The sequence below is a fragment of the Sorex fumeus genome, unplaced genomic scaffold (genome assembly GCF_029834395.1).
Source record: "Sorex fumeus unplaced genomic scaffold, SorFum_2.1 ptg000047l, whole genome shotgun sequence".
NCBI classification, from domain to species: Eukaryota; Metazoa; Chordata; class Mammalia; order Eulipotyphla; family Soricidae; genus Sorex; species Sorex fumeus.
In genome coordinates, this window is record NW_026606104.1 from 42,610,604 (window position 1) to 42,632,222 (window position 21,619).

Consider the following 21,619-nt stretch of genomic DNA (forward strand, 5'->3'; position numbering starts at 1 on the left):
GCACCCCGAATGTTTGGGTTACTCCTCTTCTGCGTCCATTCAATGCAACCTCTCACTGACGGTGTTGCTCTACCTGTCAGGATCCTTCGTGGAGCCAAGTTCCCTGAGGGCCAGGACCAATGAGCTTGTTCCCACATGAGCTCCCTTAGTCCATGGTCAGTCCCTAGCTCTAGAGGCTCTGGGGATCATTTATTTGGGTGACAACAGAGGGCCACACAAATCAGTGTGTCTAGTCCTGGTGCACCCCCTGGTGGCCTAAAAAGGCCTCACATCTGGGCTCCAGACAAAAAAAAAAAGTCGGCGGGAAGAAAACCCAATAGGGCAAGAGGGCAGGTGAACAAAATCCTCAGCCACCCCCAAATATCAAAGTGAACAGAGACGAAAAAACCTGGAGTATATCAGAAAATAGCTTATGTTACAACAAAACAACCTATAAAAACATTCTATCCCAAGGAAAGCTTCTGGGGCTGCGGGTTTGAGGGACAGTTCAAAGCACATGGACAGTCCAGATCTGGGATGGCCTGTCCTTGGTCGGCTCCCACAGCACCACGTGATCCCGGTCATAGCCCCGGCCACCTGGGGAAAAGGGCAAGAGATCAGGAGATGGTCAGAACTGTGGACTCGGCCCCCTCCCCAGCCCCCCCAAGGCTTCTCACGTGCAACCCCACCTTACCCTTCACATCGAGGATCCGGCCCTCGAACATCTGACTGCAAATGTGGCCCAGCTCACTGATGCTCCATGTCTGGCGGGGCACACGGCTCTCAGCCCACAGAACCACCTTGGAGCCCAGGCTGGGAGGTCCAATCACCTGCAGGCTCATGGTGGGGGCCATCTGAGGCCCCAGGGCAGATCAGGTACCATTTCTTCCTACAGGGTCCCACATACCCTGGACACACCAGCTTTTGTATTTTGGGGGGGAGGGCACACCCAGCAGTGCTCAGGGCTTATTCCTGGCTCTGTGCTAAGGGATCACTCCTGGTGAGCTTAGGGGAACTAATAAGGTAGTGGGGATCGAACTAGAAAAATATTAGCTCCTCCAGGAAGCCCTCCATGACGGAGGGACATAGTATAACGGTAAGACACATGAGATCAACCCAAGTTCAATCCTTGTATGAGATCAATCCTTGCATAATATCAACCCAGGTTCAACCTTTATATGGTTCCTAGAGCCCCAGTAGGAATAATCTCTGAACAAAGAATCAAGAGAAAGCCTTGAGAACTCCTGGGTGTGACCCTTCAAAAAAATTTTTTTTAAATCGCTTTCTTGTAGCTATACCCAGCAATGCTCAGGGGCTGTTCCCAGCTCATGCTTAAGAATTATTCCCAGTGGTGCTTAGGGGACAATATCAGGAGCCAGAGTGATAGTAAAGGAGGCTAGGCATTTGCCTTGCATGTGGCCAACCCAGATTCAATCCCTGGCATCCCATGTGGACCCCTGAGCACCTTCAGGAGTGCCCTGAGTGCAGAGGCAGGAGTAAGTCCTAAGCACCAGCATTACTGGGTGTGGCCAAAAGAAATCATATGATGACCCAGAACCCCTCAGCCTGCTGAGATATTTCTTGCCCTATTCTTTTGGAGGGAGCCTCCCAAATGGTGCTTAGGGGACCCCAGGACCATTCCTGGCAATATGTAGCCCAGTGGGCTGGTGATTCAGTGCTAGGGTCTGCAGATGTGGGGCTGTTCAGGCCCTGCAGAGCTGGGTGACCTGTGTATACCCAGTGATGCCTGGGGGCCCTGTGGGGTTAGAAATAACCCACATCAGGCACGGGCGCAGCACTCACCCTAACTTCACCGCAATCTCCCCGGCCCCACATGGGTCATTACTGATGAGACCGGGTGCCGCAGGGGAAATACAAGTTAGAGTATGAGTACTCTTGCTTGCAGACAGGGAACTGAGCCCAGGGGAGCACCCACAAGGCCAGGGGCACAAGGCCTGTGAACTCCACTGAGAAATTAGGCTGTTTTACAAGTAACAGAAAAATATCCACCACCCGAAATTTTTGGCCAAAGTTGGGTGCTGCTCAGATGGGGTTTGGGGCCCGTTCCCATCGCAGCCCCTAAATTCGTACCTGGTTCTTCAGCAGCCCCTCTTCGTAGTACCAGATGCAGCTGCCTCCCGCTTGGGGCTCAGAGACCACCACACGGCCTGCTTTCATATCTTCCACGTGGTCCGGCATTGCCAGGAATCCCCCCAGGGCCTCATTCCACAGGCGGAAATAAGCCCTGCGCTGGTGGGGGAGGGGCAGTGAGAGTCAGGATTCCCCTAGGGGTGCTCCCACCTCGACCCCCTGCACTCTCTGCACTCAATGTGCCACAACCTCAAGCTCCCAGACCCTTTTTCCCACCTGAAGACTTCCTTGGCCCTGCTTTTTTTTTTCTTTTTGGGTCACACCCAGCAATGCAGGGTTACTCCTCCTGGCTCATGCACTCAGGAATTACTCCTGACAGTGGTCAGGGGACCAAATGGGATGCTGGGAACCTGGGTTGGCTGCGTGCAAGGCAAACACCCTATCCGCTGTGCTATCACTCCAGCCCTGGCCCTGTTTCTACGTCACCCTTTTCTCACCCACACCCCAAGCACACACTCAGTCACCCTGTCCCACAGCCACAAAGAAGCACTGACACACCCAACATCCACAAGGCGGCACAGATGGTGGCTGCAGGCACGCACGTATTCGCACCTGAGCAGGCATCAGGCTCCTGTTAGCTAACCACAGAAGCCTGGGGGCAAAGTCAGCCTGGCCCGGAACCCATAGACCTGACTCTGTCACAGCCAACTGGAAATTTAAAAATGATAGCAAAAACCACAGATTACAGTTGAGGGCTGAACCTCTCAAGCTCTGTTCTTAGAGCTTGATTAATTGGCCTTCTACCTTCAATACAGCTCCAGCACGCATGCTATGCTCATTGTACAGATGAGGAAACTGAGACCCAGGGAGATACAGTCTGCCCAAGATTGCGGAGCAAATCTTTGCCCATGTCTCTGGCCCTTTAGTTCCCCATCGGTAAAACATGAGGTTTGGTGATGCCTCCCCACATTCCCCCCACCCCACCCCACACACACACCCCACCACCGAAAGATTACTTCTAGCAGCATGCTGTAAGAGTCTGCTTCTATAGGGCACACAAAGAGTCATCAAGACAGGTGAGTGACCATAAACACATTCTCACAGGCGTGCTCTCTCTCTGTCCAGAACACACAGACACCAGGACACAGAAGACATCACAGTGCCACGGGCACAGGAACAGCTGGGCCCCTGTGCCCAGCTGCCCCATCAGTGTGTGTGCACACTGCATACATGTGTGCAGGCAGAGACCCACAGGGATGGCACTTGAAGAAACAGAAACGGGGCTCCCAGGCAGAAGTATTCACTTTGAGGGGGGTGCCACTTGAAATAAGTTCCTTTCTTTCCTTTGGTTGTGCTGGGGTGGAATCCAGGGCCACCTCCATGCCAGGCAGGTGCTCTACCCAAGCCAGGCCCCGTCAGCTCTGTAGCTTTCAGTCGCATATAAATTATCTTGTTTTCAGAGATTGCATAGTAATGTATTTCTTATCAAGTCCATTAAGGAGAAACAGATATATCCATAGGTATTATTACTTAAAAATAAGAACAAACAAAATGAATAGCGAAAAAAAATATTAGGGCTTGGAGAGACAGCTTAATGAACTGAGTGCACATTTGCATGCCAGAGGCCTAGGCTTGATCTCCAGCACCACATGGTCCCCAGAGCACTGTTGGATGTGACTTTCAGCATTGTCAAGTGTGGCCCAAAATTAAAAAAAAAAAAAAAAAAGCTGAACTGATTATACAGACAGTAAAGCACTTGCATGAGGGCAATGCAGGTTTGATTCCCTGTCATTTACCCAGTACCCTATATAGTCCCCCAAACCCCTTAAGGAGTGATCCTTGAGCACAGAGTCAGGAGTAAGCCCTGAGCACTGCTAGGTATGGTCCAAAAATGATTGAAGAGGAATGATAACGTGGCAAAAAAAAAAATGGTCACAGGAGGAGGCAAATGTGGTGTTTGGGAAACATAACCAGACATCCATCCAGACAGGCACAACCCAACGCCTACCCACCTGCTTGATGGGGTAGAGGGAGCCCACCCTCTGCGTCCCGCTGTAGGTCAGCCAGTTGGTGATCTCGCAGCTGCTCACCAGCCACTGGCGGCCCCGGAAGTCGCTGTGCTCACACAGCACCCAGCTGGGTCCAGGATGAGCCAGGAACGGAACAGCAGACAGACAGATAGGCGGGGGAAGAGACATGAACATCAGAGCATTCCCTACCTCCTCTGCTCTCTCGCTGGGCGTCCCCGGAGGGAACCAGGAGGCTGGGAGGTAGAGGTGAGTTTTGCGAGGCAGAGAAGAGACCTGGAGAGGCCCCCAGGGCAGGTGGGGAGCAAGGCCTGGAAGCCAATACCCTCTAGCCCACCAGCAGCCCCGCCCCCTGAGTCTACTCCCCCAAGTCCACTCACCTGCCCCCCTTGATCCGCACTGACAGCACGTGGTTGTTGAAGCCCTCTGCTTGCAGGCTTCGCACCTCCCTGCTGAGCTCGATCTCTTTGCCCTCGAAGCACTCCAGTCCATACAGGAAGATGGAGGGCTCTGAAAAGTGCTGGGGGCCCATGGGCATGGAGAAGCAGTGAGGCGTCAAGAACCCCCAACAACACTGTCCCGCTCCAGGCATCCCAGACAGCCAGACTGATATTTGAGTCCCTCATGCCTCCTGACTCTAGAGTATAGACAGTTGGGTATCATCCAGATCCTAAAAGTCAGTCTGTGCCAGCCTGGCATGCCCAATGCCACTTCCGGACTCCTGCCCACTAAGTGGTCCTTCAGAGAACAGTAGAAACAATCACGAAAAGGACCACTGGCCACTCATCTGGGCCTTGCCATTCTATGCCCAGGGCTTTACCTGATCTCTAGATCACTCCTCAACAACAAGCTGTCATCATTCTGCCCACTTGTCAGAGAAGAAACTGAGGCAGGAGAAGGTAAATGACATGGCCAAGGCCCCAAAGCTAATTCGGAGTCAGCTTTCTCTACAGAGCCAGGCTGGTAGCTGCAAAGAGCCTGGGCTCCAGACTGTGGCTGCCTTGGGCAAACCTGTCTCTGCCTGATTCCTGCTGGTGACATCTGGGGCAAAGGCATGACTTCTCTGTCTGTTTCCACCTTTGGAATGGGGAGATGATGACAGCGCCTTATCCAACAGGGTTGTGGTGAGGATTAAATACCACAAAGATGTCCCCTTTCCCCTTAGGAGATACGTTCCAAGAATCCCTAACACTATGGCTAGAGCTGTTCATAAGTGTTCTCTGTGCACACACATCTATGATATAAGTGACGCCCTGAAAGAAACTAACACCAGAGTCGGGGCTGGAGAGACGTACAGCGGGTAGGGTGCCCGCTTTATACACGGCTAACCTGTGTTCAATTCCCGACATCCCATATGGTCCCCCAAGCACCACCAGGAGTAATTCCTGAGTTCAGAGTCAGGAGTAACCCCTGAACATCACCAGTTATGGTCAAATAAAAAAATTAAAACAAAACCAAGTAATGAAGAATATAACAGAACAATTGTAAGGATGCCTTGTGGTGAATAACATTACTTCTCTTACTCCAAACCCCTTAATGCATGTAACATGTTCACATCCTGGGTGATGGCAAGAAGGGGAAACTGTAGGGCATCCATGGAGCCACCCACACCCTGCACCCTACACACTACTTAGGCACCCCTGACCTGACCAGCAGCTTCCACAGTCCCAGCTCAGGAACAGGGGCTCAGGACTGTCTAGCTCTTCTTGGTATGGACCCCACATCTACTGGGACTGAGTATGTCACAGCACAACCCCCCCACCCTAGACCCCCTCTGATCCCCACACTGCCATAGATCCATCGTTCTGCCTCACTGACCCTGCCCAGAACTATATCCTCAGCAGTTCTCCAGCCCACCCCAAGTACCCACCCTCCTGACCCTGCACCCCTTTGTGCATCTGGACAACCTTTGCATGTGCTGGCCTTTGTGCCAATCTGACTCTGGGCTCTTTGAAGGCAGACTATGTCTGAGGTAGCTCAGGTTGCCTGGACCCAGCACTACCAGTACTCAAGAAATCCCCAAGAGGCAGAAGTATCTTTGCACCCCTGGGGTCAGGAGACCTGGGGTGGCTCTGAAGAAGACAGGGTCCAAGCCCCTGAAGCATACTGGGCAATGAAAAGCCCTATCTTTGGGGTTCCCTGGACGGAGCACTCACCAGGGGCACCTTCCGGAGAGAGCCCAGGACTGTGGAGGCAGAGCAGCCCATGGCCGTGAGCGTGGGGAACTCGCCCTCGGAGAGGATGTGCTGCTCGCCCTCAAAGTTGTCTTGGTCAAACAGGATCCAGCTGGGGAAGGGCAGAGCAGGCAATGGGTAGGTGAGCCTGTTTGGGCCTCTACTTGACCATCCCCCCATCACAGTATGGGTACAGACTTGATGGTGACTCCAGGCCAGGGGACACCAAGCATGGCCAGGCATGGCAGCAGCAGGGACTGAGGGCAGACTTAAGAAAACAGTCAATATGGCCAGGGCCCAAACGAACTGGAGCACACGCTCTGTATGCAGGAGGCCCTGAGCATAGCATCTCATGCCCTGAGCACTGTCAAGTGTGACCCCAGTAACAAAGACACCATCAGGAACCAATCAGCCCAATCTAGAAGATGGGAAATTTAGAGGGTGAATTATTGGGTTTCTTAAAAAAAAAAAAAGAAGAATAAAATCAGATCTAAAAGAAAGTGATGGGAACTGTGATAGATTAAGAACCAAATTAGTCACATGCAGCGTGTATTGGGATCTTGTTTGGATTCTGAAAAAAAGCCAGCTAGTTTCCTGGTGAAGAGGCAGTTCAGCAAGCTGAGCATATGTTTCAGATGTGAGAGGCTCAAGTTGGATGCTGGGTACTGCATGGTCCCCCAAGCACCCCCAAACACCCCCAAGAACCCCCAACCACAGAACTGGAAGTAGCCCCTGAGAATCAGGATCACTGAGGTGGCCTAAAATTACCAAAAGAGGGACCAAAGCAATAGTACTACAGGGAGGGCATTTGCCTTGCACATGGCCAACCTGGGTTTGATCGCTGGCACCCCATATGGTCCCCTGACCACCGCCAGGAGTAATTCCTGAGTGCAAAGATAGGAGTAACACTTGAGCATATCCGGGTTGCATATCTCTGCACTCAGGAATTACTCCTGGCTCGGGGCACCATATGGGATGCCAGGTATTGAACCCAGGTCAGTCGCGTGCAAGGCAAATGCACTTCCCCCTGTACTATTGCTCTAACCCCAAAAAGTCAAAAATAAATAAATAAAATAACCAAAAGAAGAAAAATTAACTAGAGTTGGAGAGCTAGCACAGAGCAGAGTTTAGTACAGGCGAACCCTAGTACAAATTCCTGGCACCCTAAATGGGTCTAAGATCAGGAGTGATCCCTGAGTACCATCAGGCGTGAATCCAAACCAAAATAATGATAATAAACCAATCAATTTCACAGGGCTTTTTTTTCCCCTTTTGATTGGGGGAAGTACTCAGAAAACTCAGGAGTCCTTTAGTCAACCTGGTCTGGGTTCAATGTGAGGATGCAGGGGTGCAGTGCTGCTTGGTTACTGCAGTGCTCGGATTACCCAGCCCCCTCCCTCCAGGATGCTCAAGGGACCACATATTTCTGGGGATTAAATCAGGGTCAGCTGTAAGCAGAGTATGCACCTTAACCTTTGTACTACCTCTCCAGTCCCAACACAAAGACATTTTTAAAGATAATGAGAGAAATTTGTACAAGAACTGGGTATTAGTAAAACTAATACATAACTGTTTATTTTATTTTTATTTATTTATTGGCTTTTTGGGTCATACCTGGAAATGCTCAGGGGTTACTCCTGTCTCTGCACTCAGGAATTACTCCTGGCTCGGGGCACCATATGGGATGCCAGGTATTGAACCCAGGTCAGTCGCGTGCAAGGCAAATGCACTTCCCCCTGTACTATTGCTCTAACCCCCGTTTATCTTATTAGATAAGATTATACCTTGTGAATATATGGGGAGGTAAAGATTCTTTCTTACTAGAGATGCCTAATGATTTTTTTTTCATTGTTTGCTTTTGTTTTGAAATTACACCCATTGGTGTTTGGGGGCTACTTCTTGCATGGTGACTAAGAGTCACTCCTGACAGCACTCAGGAACCATATGGTATCCCAAGTAAAGCATGTTCTCCCACCCCGCCTATTGAAGTATTTACCTGTGAAATATTTTGCTGTGGTTTATTTTTGTTTTGGTGCTTAAGAGCTAATCCTGACTGCTGGGGTCACCTCCAGAGGAGCTTGAGGAACCATGCATGCCCTGCAGTGCTGAGGATTGAACTGCATATAAAGCATGAGCCCCAGTCTGTTGAGATTCTCTCTTGCCTCTACCTGTGAAATTTGATGTTGATACGGAAACTTAAAATATTCCACTAAAGAGGTGAATTAGAAGTGACATGAGGACAGTGTGGAGTCTGGGGCACTTTTGTGGTAGTAAAGGTGAGGTGACTTTGCATATCAATGTCACTACTGTGACCGGTTCACCTAATTTTTTTTTAATGGTTTTTTTTTGTTTGTTCGGGTACCACACTCAGCAGCGCTCAGGACACCACATGGAACACCAGGAATCAAACCTAGGTTGTCCATGTGCAACACTATACTATTGCTCCGGCCTGGGCCTGAATACGTAAGAAAGGAAACCATTTGAAGATAAATCCCTCCTCCTGAATCAGGCACATCAAGGCAGGTACCCACTGCCTTGCTCTCCGAACCTCCTTCCCTCGGATGCTCACCTGCCGCCTTGGACGCGGCAAGACTGGGGATGGAAGGAGAGAGGCAGAGAGGTCTGGTCATCCTCGAAGGAGATGTGGTCGCCCAGGAAATCGGGGCCGGAGAAAAGCTGAATCTGCAGATGGGGGTGGAAAGCAATGTCAGTAAGAGGACGATTAGTGATGCAGAGAGGAAAGAAGTGGAGAGAAGTTTGAAAGGAAGAGCTGATACAGGCCGCCAGCAGTAACTTACCTTCGAGACATAGTGTAGATTGTGTTCCCCGACCTGAGGGAGAGACCATAATATAGAGATCTCCATGCATAGTATGGATGAGCCTCCTTGCAGTACCCCAACCCCAAGACGGTTCTTCATTGAACCCCGCCCCGAGGCAAGGCCCCGCCCACGCCCCGAGGCCCCGCCCCCAGCTCGCCGTCGGCTGCTTCCATTCGTGTAGCCCCGACACTAAGCTCCACCCTCACCAGAGGGCCCGCCCTGCAGCCCGTGCTTACCTGCAGGACTGGCTGCAGCGAGGCGAGGGCGCTGTTGCCCGAGCCCCAGTCGTCGCAGTTGCGGTACACGCCTTTCTCCAGCACGTACTGCTCCCCGGAGAACCCCACTTCCTGATAGGCCACCCAGCTGCAGGAAGGGCGGGGCGCGGGTCAGCGGGGCGGGGCGGGGCCGGCGCTTCAATGCACCCGCCCCCTGCCCGCCCCATCCGCCCCCGGGAGCCCGTCACTCACACGCCACTGAGCACATGGATGGCCTGCGTGTGGGGACAGTGCCCCTCCAGTTCCACGTCCGGCAATGCCTCGCTCACCTCCACGCTGTGCCCCTCGAAGTCCATGGCTTCAAACAGCACCACGGCCGGATCCCCAAAGTCCTGGAGCCAGAGACAATCCGGTCTCTCCTGCCCACTGATCAGAATGAAGAACACAGACCCCCAGAACGCAGCCCACATGGGAAATTTGGGAATAGTGATCAGGGTGTCCTGGGGATGAGTAGCAAGAGGGAGAGAGGATAGACCTCAGGGACACCAGGTAGAGGGGACACAAATTCTTCCCTCAACCAAATGCCCAGCTTTGCTCATACTTACCGTCCGGATGACCCGTAGAGATGTCAGCACCTCGTCATAGCCTCCCCAGTGCGACCAATCAGCATATTCTCCCTCCTCCAGCAGGTACTGATGGCCCCGGAAGCCCTCCTTCTCGTAGCCCACCCAGCTGATGGAAGGGGAAAAAGGAGTCAGAAAGAAGACCCCCTGGACAGCTCAGCGGGCTCCCCACCCTGGGATCGGTGGGAGAAAGAAGAGTCAGAAGAAACAGAAAGAGGAGACAGAAAGAAAAGTCCCCAATCCTCACCAGCCCCCAAGTATTCGCAGGGACCCCACAGAAGTCAAGTGGGGGCTCTGACTGTCCTCTGGTTGCCGCAGGTTGTAGATGTCTCTGCTCACTTCCCAGCTCTGGCCCTGAAAGTCCGGGGCCTCATACACCACAGCCTGGGGAAAGAGGGAGTGTCAGCATGTGGCAGTGACCTGGACCCAAACATTCTCAGCCAAACCAGGGTGTGGCCCATTGATACAAGCACACACACACACACACACACACACACACACACACACACACAGATCTAGACCCATACTCAGCCAACCCAGGGTGTGGCCCCAACACACCTGCCCACACAGAGATAGAGACTCTTACCTTGGGTTCTCCTGGCTTTTCCACGCTTGGGCAGCCCTGCAAAAGGGACAGAGCTGACACCCAGCCCAGAGGTGTAGGAAGACAGAGCAGGAGAACACTTGATCCTGACACCCTCTATAAAGTGGTGGGCCTCCTGCCCCTCTCCCTCCGTCACCCCTTGACTTCATTGCCCTTCTTCTCCAGTCTCATCTCCAGTAGGAATTCCCAGGTCTTGCCTCTTCCCCCAGACAACAGGACAAAGCTACTTTCCCATGAGTGCTCTTACCAATGTCATGGGCTTCAGGGAGCCCACGCTGTGGTCAGAGGCACCCCATGCCTTCGAGGTGGGGTACTCTCCAGGCTCCAGAATGCAGGGTGTGCCTTCAAAGCAGGGTTTGGGGTACAGTAGCCATCTGAGGGAAGGCAGAGAGACTGTTGTACCCCCAAATGCCCAGGGACACAGATTGATAGAAGGAAGTGTTTAAAGGAAAGAAGCAGGTTTGGGGGGAAGAAAAACCCACAAGGGAATTCTAAGGATATGTCAGGCTCCGTAGTCTTTATTGTTTTTGTTATTTGGTTCATACCTAGCAATATTCAGGGGCTACTCCTAGCTTTGCACTCAGGAATCACTCCTGGTGGGGACCACTGGAGACCTTATTGGGTGCCAGGGATTGAACCCAGGTCAGTGACATGCAAGGCAAGCACTCTGCTCACTGTACAATATCTCTGGCCCTGGGCCTATAAATTCTTTTTTGTTTTGTTTTATTCTATTTTGTTTTGTTGTGAGGCCACACCTGGTGATGATCTGGGGTTACTCCTGGCTCTGCACTCAGGAATTACTCCTGGCAGGCTTAGGAGACCATACGGGATGACAAGGATTGAACCCAGGTTGGCCACGTGCAAGGCAAGCACCTTACCTACTGTACTATCTCTCAGGCCCTGGACCCATAAATTCTTGCAGTTGACTTTCTCTTCCTCTGGCCTGATCCAGGAAAGTTCTGTGTAGTGGACATACTTGTTCTCTTTGCTTCACAAGTTGGTTCCCTCTGTCATAGCTACATGAGACAGTCCAACGGCGCAAAGGGCTTCTCTAATTTAGCCCCTCCCCTTCTCCTGGGCCTCATTTCTCCCCAATTTACTGCTTACATTGGCCAGGCTGGCCTCTCAACCTGCTCTCTTAAACCTCTGAGATTTTGTAAGGGGCTGGTCCCTCTGCTAAATGTACTTGCTGGGGAGTCTGGTTTGGGCCACACCCAGCAGGGCTTACTCCTAGCTCTGTGCTCAGGGATCACTGCTGGCAGGACTTAGGGTGGTGCCAGAGATCAAACCCAGGTCAGAACAAATAAATAAATAAAACTGGGTCAGCTACCTAGTAGGTAGTGCCCTACCTGCTGTACTGTACTGTCTCTGCATAGTGTCTCTGGAGAGATTAAAAAAAAATGGTCTAGATACACCATTTTTTTCCGTTTCTTCAATTAAAATATTTTAGAATAGGTGTGTGTGTGTGTGTGTGTGTGTGTGTGTGTGGTGTGAGTGTGTGTGTTTAGGGATAAATAAAATATATGGGGTCATGGCAGCTTCATGCCTTAGGGTGAACAAAATATTCTGCCTTCATGGAGCTAAGATCCTTGTGGGACCAACTCATCCCAGCTGAGATGTCTCCTCCTCCAGGAAGGCTTCTCTGATGTCAGGCTGATTCAGTGCTTTCCTGTGCTCCCACAGCCTGGAACTCGATTGTTACTGTTTACTTGCCTGTCCCTACAAGTTGACAGCAATTCTTGAGAAGAACTGTGTCCCCAGGAGCCCACAGAGTGACTGCTCAATGAAAAGGTTCCAGAACAGCCCAGACTCACAGTCCTGCAGCGACAGAGGCAGAGGCCACCTTCAGGGGCCTCTCCAGGTGCCGGAGGGTCTCCAAGGTCTCAGTGAGTATCACCTGCTCCCCCATGAGGCCCTCCTCAGAGTATAGGCTGATCCGTGGAGTCAGATAGTCCTGCAGAAGGAGAGGGGTGGACCATTGACACGGGGATGAAACAGCCCCCCACACCTGTGCTGGCTCCCCAGTCAGCCCAGCGGGGCTCCTGAGGACTTTGGGAAAGCTCTGAGGTCATCTCCCTTGAAACTACGCAGGTGTCTGGGGTGTTTTTGTACAAGGTCTGCCAGATAAGCCCGAAACCAAACCTTGCTGATCCTTCCTTACCCTTTGAGACTGAGACCAAAGTTCCTACCAGAGCTGCCAATGCCCTGCCCTTGGCCTCGCCTCTGGGGAACTTGGTGTCAGTGCCAAGTTTGATGCCAGCCTGGTGGTGAAGCACTTTCTTCCTTTCTTGGGGGGATGTAGGAGTGGGGGAGGGGGGAAGTCATGCCCAGCTGTGCCCAGGGCTTACTCCTGGCTCTACACTCAGGAATCACTCCTGACAGTGCTCGGGGGACCATATGGGATGCCGGGGATCGAGCCCAGGTCAGCTGTATGCAAGGCAAGCATCCTACCCACTATACTATCACTCCTGCCCCTCGCCCCATTGAGGTGCTTCCTGAGGCCTGACCTGGGTCCCTTCCTTTACCCTCGAGTCCTCCCGCTGTGGCTCCTCCTTCCAGGAGGTGACTCCCCCAGCATTCAGGCCCTTCTTCCTCTAGGACCATTTCTGCTGCCTCACTCTTTAACGAGTGTTTATGGAGCGTCTACCGAGTGCTTGGTACACGGCGAACCCTCCCAGTCTAGTTTGTTCCCCCAGGGAGGGGGGGTGGGGGGAGTCCCTTCCCACTTAGCTAGCCTGGGAAAGTGAGGCCTCGCCATGAGGTGCTCCCACGGGAACACATGGAGGTGTCCGGGCAAGGACAAGGCAGTAGAGACCTTGCCCCCCGCGCACCCCAGTATCCAACACATAGGAGGCGCCCGGCAGGTGCTGAATGAATCAAACGAATCGACGCCATGGGACTTCAAAGCCTCTGTTTTTCTCTTGTACCTCGTTACCTCCCACACAAAGATGAATTTATTGGAAGGAGCTTGCTATAAATTGTCCACAAGCATTTGTGTGGTTCTGGGGAGGCTTTGAAAACTCCTGTCCCCCTCCTTTGCACAGCCAGGCCACTGGCCTAGTTAGGACCTTTCATCCGCTCTTGTCAGGACGGCAGTGGCGCTGGGGTCCTACCTCCTTTCATTCAAAAATAAAACACACAATGGCTCGGAAAGCCCATTGGGTTCTGGATTCCAAGTTAGGGCTTTCTCTTCCGGTCTCTCTCAACGCTTGGTGGTTCTGTCTGGCTTCATTTCAGTAGTTTTGAAGTTGGTTTAGAGAAAACAATGCCCCCCTCACTTGTCATATACAGATACTCTTGTATATGCATTGGGATCCCTCAAAATTTAGAGAAGCCCCTGGCTTAGAAGCCATGCTTCCTGCTGGTCTTCTTGGGGGTGCTGATAAATCCCTAGCCTGGTTACATGGCTCTCTTTCAAACCCAGCCTACAACTCTGCTTGACTCTGGGACCAGCAAGGCACGGCGCAGGGCTCCTGCTAACACTCTCCACCCCATTTCTCTTGCTTTAACGGACTCCCTCAGCACCACCTCCAACTTCCCTCTTTGTGGCTGGGTCTCTGCTCTGCCCTCACTTCCCCAAGCCAGCTTTTTTCCCCATTGGGTTCTGACATGAGGAATCTGAGGGTGAGTCACAGTAAAACCCCTCTACCATTTCCCTATATGACCCCTTTTATATAGGAATGCCAATGCCTTGCATGGGGAGGTCCTGGTCCATTCCCGATACTGCACACCATAGAGACCCCAACTCCAGGCCCCCGAGAGTGCCTCCTGGGGCCCAGGATAGAGGAGGCAGCATCCAGTCTGCCATAGCCACTTACCCGGACAGCCCTCCTCAGGGAGCCAATGCCTTGGGTCCTCCACGCTGAGCCCAGGGCCCGGAGTTCTACCTCTCCTTCCGGCAGGACCAGCTTCTGGCCCTGGAACTCTGGCTCTTCATAAAGCACCCAGCTGTGGGCACAGAGGTGCGGGGGAGGGGAGGGGAGAGAGAGGATGGACCCTCAGATGAGCTCTGGGGAGGTAAGGGGGTTCCTGCCAGGTTGGCCCGGGCACTTCACCCTGCCCTGCACCCCTGGGTCCCAAGCAGGCACTCCTGGGCATTCACACTCACCAGCCTCGCACCACCCTGACCGAGGCCACGTGGGCCCAGGAAGAGGCGTCAGCCACATCATCCCAGACCTCTTTGCTGCTGCCTCGGCAGCCAGCCTCTGAGAAGAGGATGACCTGGAAGAGGCACAGTGAGAACAGTCAGCCCCAGCCCCCATTTCCTGGTGCCCCCCACCCCCACCCCTTGCCCTCCCTTACCTTGCCAGGCCTGGTGTTCAGTTTGCTCTGGGTCTTCAGTGCTGGGTGCTGGAGTGGAGGATGATGAAATGTGTTATGGGGCAGCTTCCTCACAAGCTCTCAGATCCTGCATCCCCCCCCCACACACACACGCACACACTCCAGTTTCCCCTAGCCAGCCCACAGAGGAAGCCATGGTTGTTCCAACTCCCAGGGGCCTCTGTGCACTCTCCCAGTAGCTGGGGCTCTGGGGTTCCTCTCCCCTAATTCTGAGAGATTGGCACCACCAAGCCCTTGGGAATCCATGTGCAACACTCCTGCAGCTGAGACTGGGAGAGAGACGCAGGGCCACCAACCCTTACACAGTAGTCCCGCTGAAGACTGTGCCCGCAGGGCCATCCAAACCCAGGCACCCTCCAGTGTACCCATCCACGGTTGCACTCACCCACCCCTCCGGGGGCCGGGCACTGTCAGGCTTCTCAGCCGGGGGCTCTTCATTGTAGAGAAGGGGCAGCTGTCCTGGCACCTTCCTGAGCCCTGGGGCTTTGTGGGGCGGCAGAGCAGAGAGTTTTGTGCCCAGCGGTTCCAAGGCAGGGGTGTCTCTGGTGGTGGGCACCAAGTTACCAAAAAGGATGCTGCCTCCAAGACGGGAAGTGGGCCTGCTGCCTGCCTGCCACTCCATCCCCGGCTCTGCCTGGGCACCCTTGGCACTGGCCACGTGCTTCTTCAACATCTCCAGGGGCGAGCAAGAGGTCTCAGAGCGCCGCGCAGGGCGGGACTCCCAGAGCGGCCGGGACTCGGTTTTCTCCTGCTGGTGCTCAGTTTTCTCTTGCCGGCGCTGCAGCTTCTCATCGTCACTCAGGTAGGGGTTCTCAGGCTCCTCCTCCTCCACCTCCTCCTCCTGCTCCTTCTCTTCCAGTTCTGGGGCTTCCTGCGGGCCAGGCCCCAGCACCCACGGCCCAAGCTGATCTTCCTCAATGGCAGGCAGCGTGGCATATCTGGTCAGGTAGGAGGAGCGAGGGGCACGTGGTAGCCGATGAGTGCGGAGGATCTCGGGGGGCTCCATGCGCCGCAGAGTGTCCAGGAAAGACTCCATGTCCGCCGCCAGGACCAACTCCTCTTCCTCCCTTGAGGGCTCCTGAAGCATCTTGCTCTCAGGGCAGTCGGAGACCGGCCAGTCCCCCAAGCTGGGCTGTACATCCACTGGCACAGGGGCGGAGGAGCCTCCTGGACTGGGGAGAAGCTCATCCACCAAGGAAGGCGAGACAGGGAGATCATCATCAGGCCCCTGGACCACTACTCTGGGGATAGAAAATGGAGCAGCAGGGGCCTGGGGGCTGGGGGCTGAGTCCTGGACCACCTTCTCCTGTGTAGGGGCTGGAATGGCCTGAGCAGGCAGATCTTGAACCGTCTCTTCCTTGGTGAGAGAAGGGGTCAGGCTGACTTGGACAGCTAGGACATCCTCTTTTGGGATGCTAGGTCTGCCGTCTGTGCACTGGACCAGAGGGGTGGATTGCGAGGCTGAAGCATCAGGAAAACCAGGAAGAATCTCCAGAGGCACCTCCAGCTCAGCAGCCGGGTGTACCTTCTCCCTGTCCTCGGAGTCAGGGTGTACCTTCTCCCTGTCCTCGGAGTCAGGGTGTACCTTCTCCCTGTCCTCGGAGTCAGGGTCGAGCAGGGACGTCAGACAGGACCCCATTCCCATGGGCACACTGTCCCCTTCTGGGGCAGAAGCACCTTCTCGGCTGGGAGACGCCTTGTCCCCTTCTGGGGCAGAAGCACCTTCTCGGCTGGGAGACGCCTTGTCCCCTTCTGGGGCAGAAGCATCTTCTTGGCTGGGAGACGCCTTGTCCTCCAAGGAGGCAGCGGCTGGGGGAGCAGCCGAACTCTGCACCTCCTCTTCCTCAGTAACGGAGAAGATGGGGATATTTTCCAAGTCCTTGATCGCCTTATCCCGCGGGGAGGAAGGAGCAGAGAGGCCTCCTGGGCTAGGGAGAGCCTGACTTCCTGTAGGGGATGGAGCCAAGGGCCTCCCGGGAAGAGCAGAGGGCTTGTCCTTCATAGTGGGCACCTCTGTGGCAGCGGAGGAATCCGTGAGTCCTTCCCTGCCCCCAGAGGACAGAGCTTGGGGGGCCCTTGGCTCCAGAGTGAACTGAGGCCTGGAGTGAGGGAAAACCGCCAGCTGCTCTGGGGGCTGGGCCAGGCCCAGGGAGAGGGGACGGTGTGGGAATCTGGGCGAGAAGGGTGCTGCCAGATGAGGCTGGGCCGCCCCCGGCACTCTGGAGGCCTCAGATGCTGCAGGATCTGAGGATTTGCTGGGATCTCGGTGTGGGCGGGCAATAGGGATCTCCCGGTCCTGAGTTGGGCGCGAACCCTCTGGGGTCCCCGCAGATGGCCGGGAAGAGTTGTCCTTTGACTCCGCTGTCCCCCGTTCAGGCAGCTGGCCCGGCCTGGCAGCGGGGAGCCCGGCATGGCGGCCGACAGGGGAGCCCCGTTCAGCAGGAACCAGGCTGCTGAGCAGCTGCAGGGCCTGGCTGCGGCTAGGGACCCCCTCCGAAGAGGGGTTCACCACCACTGCCCGGACAGCGCGGACAGTATTGCGGCCCCGCGGCAGGGCCTCTGCCGCAGGGGACACCGAGGTCACTGAGCTGCTCACACGACGCTCCACCTGCCCCCCCATCACCACAGTGGTCCGCACGGTGCGCGTGACTCGACGCTCCTCCCGGCGGCTTCCGCTGAGCAGACTCCCGCCTGGGTGGGGGCTCGGCTCCCGGGGGCCTGGCAGTGGAACCAGAAGCTCTGTCCTGGCCAGCGACGCTGCGCTGGAGGACTCGGTTCGGGCTTCTTGGACCCTGCCATCAACCCGGTCCACGGCCTCCCCCGGCCTCCCCGGCGGCCTTTTCTCCTTGGGCAGTGGGGCGAACTTCTTGGAAAAGATGGGTCCGTGGCTTTGGAAGTTCTTGGAGGCTGCCCCATCCCGGGAAGCCTGGTAAGCTGCTGTCTCCTCTTCCCAGACGGCAAAACCATTGACCTCTTCTCTCCGGTGGCTGAGCAGCTCCTCTCGGGAGGTGTCCGCCCGGGTGCCGGACACCAGGGACACCTTGTGGAAGTGATGTCTGACCTCGTCCTGGGCAGGGCTGCGCTGTCTCCACATCAGCGTGGCGCTCACCACGCGGGCCTCAGCCCGAGCCGGGGGCCCTCCGGCCTCCTCCATGTCGGGCCCCCGCAGCCTGTCCTGCGGGTTCCTGGGCTCGCTGCTGTCCAGCTGCCTGCAGACGGTGCTAGAAGGGGAGAAACGAGGACAGGGGGTGATTCTCCACAAGCAGAATATCTGCCCTTGCCCCCGTCAGGACAGGGAAAGCTCAGACACATCACAGGTTCCTCCTGCTTCATCATCTGTCTGCTCCTTACTTTCATGGGTCCCCCTCAGGGAGGATGTGGTAGAGGCCTGAGCCAAGAAGAGAGGTGCATTTCTTGGCTGGTGACCCCCTGATCCCCAGGAGCCCCAGATCCCAGAGGAGAGGGAAAGGTGAAAGCCCAGGCTGCTCCTGGCCCCTGCTCCTTAACATAAGGAGGTTGACCTCCTACTAAACTGGTTCTCTCTGGCCTTGTCGTTCACTGGTTGGCTGACATGGAGCTGGCCTCTTCTCTCCTGCAGGTCCACTCCTCACTCTAACACTGCTGCTCTGAGAATCTGTGGACAGTCACCTGAAGGATCCCATTCAGGATAAATGCAAGCTGCCTCCACGCACCAGTGCACCTGGTCAGCCGTGGGATGCAGGCACAGCACAGCACAGCCCAGGCATGTTTGGGTGCACCTGCTGGTCTGAGAGGAGCCCTGGGGAGCTGCACTCTGGACCTCACCCCACTCTCCTTCCTGCGGTCCTCTGGCATTCTCTCCCTTGGAGTCCTCAGGAAGAAACAGGATCGGCAGAGACCACCAGGAGAGGCTGCTATTAAGTTCAATCAGTGCTTAGAATTTACAGTTGAGGGCTGGAGAGATAGTCCAACGGGGTAGACGCTTGCCTTGCATGCTGCTTACCCAAATTCATCCCCCAGAACCCCATATGGTCCCCAGAGCCCTTCCAGAGTGATCCCTGAGAACAGAGCCAGGAATAAACCCTGAGCACCACTAAGTATGGCTTTCCCCACTCCCCCCCCCAAAAAAAGGGAACATATTGGGACACAGATAGTACATTAGGAGCTGGAGCAATAGCACAGTGGGTAGGGTGTTTGCCTTGCACGCAGCCAACCCAGGTTCGATTCCCAGCATCTCATATGGTCCCCTGAGCACAGTCAGAATTAATACCTGAGTGCATGAGACAGGAGTAACCCCTGTGCATCGCCAGGTGTGACCCAAAAAAGAAAAGAAAAAAAAAGATAGGACATTAGGTAGGGTGCTTGCCTTGCCTTGCATGCAGCAGACTCAGGTTTGATCCCCAGCATCCCATATAGGTCCTCCAAACTCACCAGGAGTGAGTTCAGGGCCAGAAATAACCCCTGAGCATCACCAAGTATAGCCCAAAAACAAAACAACAAAAAAAGAATTTACAGTCGAATCTACATCCAGGCATATTCTCTCCTGTCTCCTCCTCTGGCTTTGTTTTTATTTTAGAGACACACTGGCAGTGTTCAGAGCTGACTCCTGGTTCTCTCTGCTCAGAGATCACTCCTGGGGGACTCAGAGGACCATATAAGGTGCTATGGATCGAACCTGGGTCAGCCATATGCAAATCAAGTGCTCTACGTACTGTACTATCACTCCCGCTCCTACTCCCTCACTCAGCACATCCTACCATACCGGGATCTCATCACACAACTCATCCTACCTTCCCTCTTTGCCCTTCCCACCTGCCCTTGAGGCAACAGGGGTCTTGCTAAATGGGGAACAGTAATAATAGAGGCCCAAGAAGACGTCGCAGTCACCTAGAAGCTCGCTGGTGAACATGCTGCAATGACTGTTAAATGCCAGCTACCATCTGCTGAAGCCTCGCTTTGCTGGGGCTAGGAGCTTTTCATTCCTTTGCTCGAGGTAAAGGTAAAGGTAAAGGCCCTCCCGTTGATCGTCGATTTGCTCGAGCGGGCCCAGTAACGTCTCCATTGGAGACTTTGTTGTTACTGTGTCTGGCATATCAGATACTCTCAGTAGCTTCCCGGGCTCTCCGAGAGGGGCGGAGGAATCGAACTCGGGTCGGCCATGTTGGCCGCTTGTAAGGCGAACGCCCTACCCGCTGTACTATTTCATTCCTTAGCCTCTCGAATTTTCAAGGGAAGACTGTTTGATACCTCATAAGGAATAAATTATCAACTTGTAAGTTTTTAAGTTATAAATATTACTGAGAGTTATAAATATACACCAGGGGGAAGTTTCAGAGAGGTTAAGAAAGTTGCCCTGGGGCTGGAGAGATAGTCCAGTGAGTGGGACACCTTCCTTGCATGGTCCTGGTTCCTTGCATGGTCCTGGTTCCACCCCTGGCACATATATGGGCTTCCAAACATACCAAGAATGATCCCTGAACAGAGCCTGGAGTAAGCTCTGAGCAAAGTCAAGTATAGCCCAAAAACCAAAAGAAAAAAAAATTTCCCAGAGCCAGAAAAATAATATAGAGGTAAGGTTCTCGCTTTGTCTTGCGTTGCATACATGATGCCAGTTTGATCCCCGGCACCATATATGGTTGCCCAAGCATCCCCACAAGTGAGCCCAGGGTACAGAGCCAGGAATTGGCCCTTGGGACCATATATGAGTGTGGCTGATCCCATCTCCCTAGTTTCTCCCTAGTGTAGGTGGCGGGGTGCTCTGGTTTGGAGGGGTCCTGTCAGCAAACACACAGCAGTCTAGCCTCCAACTTTCTCACTCCAACATTCAGGCCACACACACAACGGTAATTTTCTTCTCAGACCCCCAAAAACCCCAAAAGTGGTTACTCATCCCCAGCCTCAGGGCAGTCAAACTTACATAGACTCCTCCAGCCCATAGGATGCCCCCAGATCATGATGAGGGAACTTAGTCAGGAATGAAGCCACTACCCTCATCTCCTCCCATCTCTAGCTTCCTGCCTCCTGAGTAGCTGGCAGAACCCAGTACTTTGACCCTGTCCTGTGGCCCCAGCAGTGACTCAAGTTTTACGAGGGACAGAGATGAAAGATACTGAGGCCCAGCGAAGCCTGACCTGCCTTTGGGACCACAAGAGCCAGAACATATGTGGGGACAGGGTCTGAGGAACCTAACAAAACCTTGAGTATGGGGACCATCCCCAGAGTTTCAGAACAGGAGTTACATGTGGCCCTGGCTCGTGGAACTTTCCTGAGACCCCCCCAACCCTCCCCTTCATCCCCACTAAACACCCCCCACTGTTTGGGGGAGTCACACCCAGCAGTGATCAGGGGCTATTCCTGGCTGGAGGGGCCATTCCTTGTGATGCTTGGAGTTCCCTATTGTGCCAGGGATCAAGCCTAGTGCTCCTGGATGCCAAGCACATGCGCCCACCCTGTGAACCATGCCCCCTGCCCACTGACAATCCCTTTCTTCCAACAAAGCCCTGTCCTCTGAGCTAGTATTCCCCAACATGAAGCTGCACCCTCTTGATAGTCCCCCACTCCGAACCTCCACTCCATTTTTGTTTTGGGGGGTAGGGGTTTATTTATTTGGGGGCCACAGCCAGCAGTGCTCAGGGATTATTCCCAGTAGTGCTCAGGGGAGCATGCAGTGTTGGGGATTGAAATATGGGCCTCTTGCCTTCAGATCATGTGCTCAGTGGCTGAGCTGCCTCTCCAGCACCTAGTCCGTTTCTGAATGACAAGAATAA

The 21,619-nt window shown here is 54.2% G+C and overlaps 1 protein-coding gene across 1 annotated transcript; it reads right to left on the reverse strand.

Annotated features, from left to right (window-relative positions):
- Positions 1-487: 487 nt before the first annotated feature.
- Positions 488-18,027, reverse strand: CRYBG2 (crystallin beta-gamma domain containing 2). Its single transcript, XM_056123609.1, has 20 exons — positions 16,568-18,027; positions 15,259-16,465; positions 14,835-14,882; positions 14,641-14,753; positions 14,351-14,480; positions 12,347-12,486; positions 10,780-10,906; positions 10,515-10,550; positions 10,176-10,312; positions 9,911-10,037; positions 9,558-9,697; positions 9,327-9,453; positions 9,070-9,102; positions 8,841-8,953; positions 6,254-6,383; positions 4,478-4,617; positions 4,083-4,206; positions 2,071-2,229; positions 674-833; positions 488-576 (listed from the first exon to the last, which is right to left on the reverse strand). The coding sequence occupies exons 1-20, from the start codon at positions 18,025-18,027 to the stop codon at positions 488-490; spliced, it is 4,740 nt and encodes a 1,579-aa protein (XP_055979584.1).
- Positions 18,028-21,619: the final 3,592 nt, after the last annotated feature.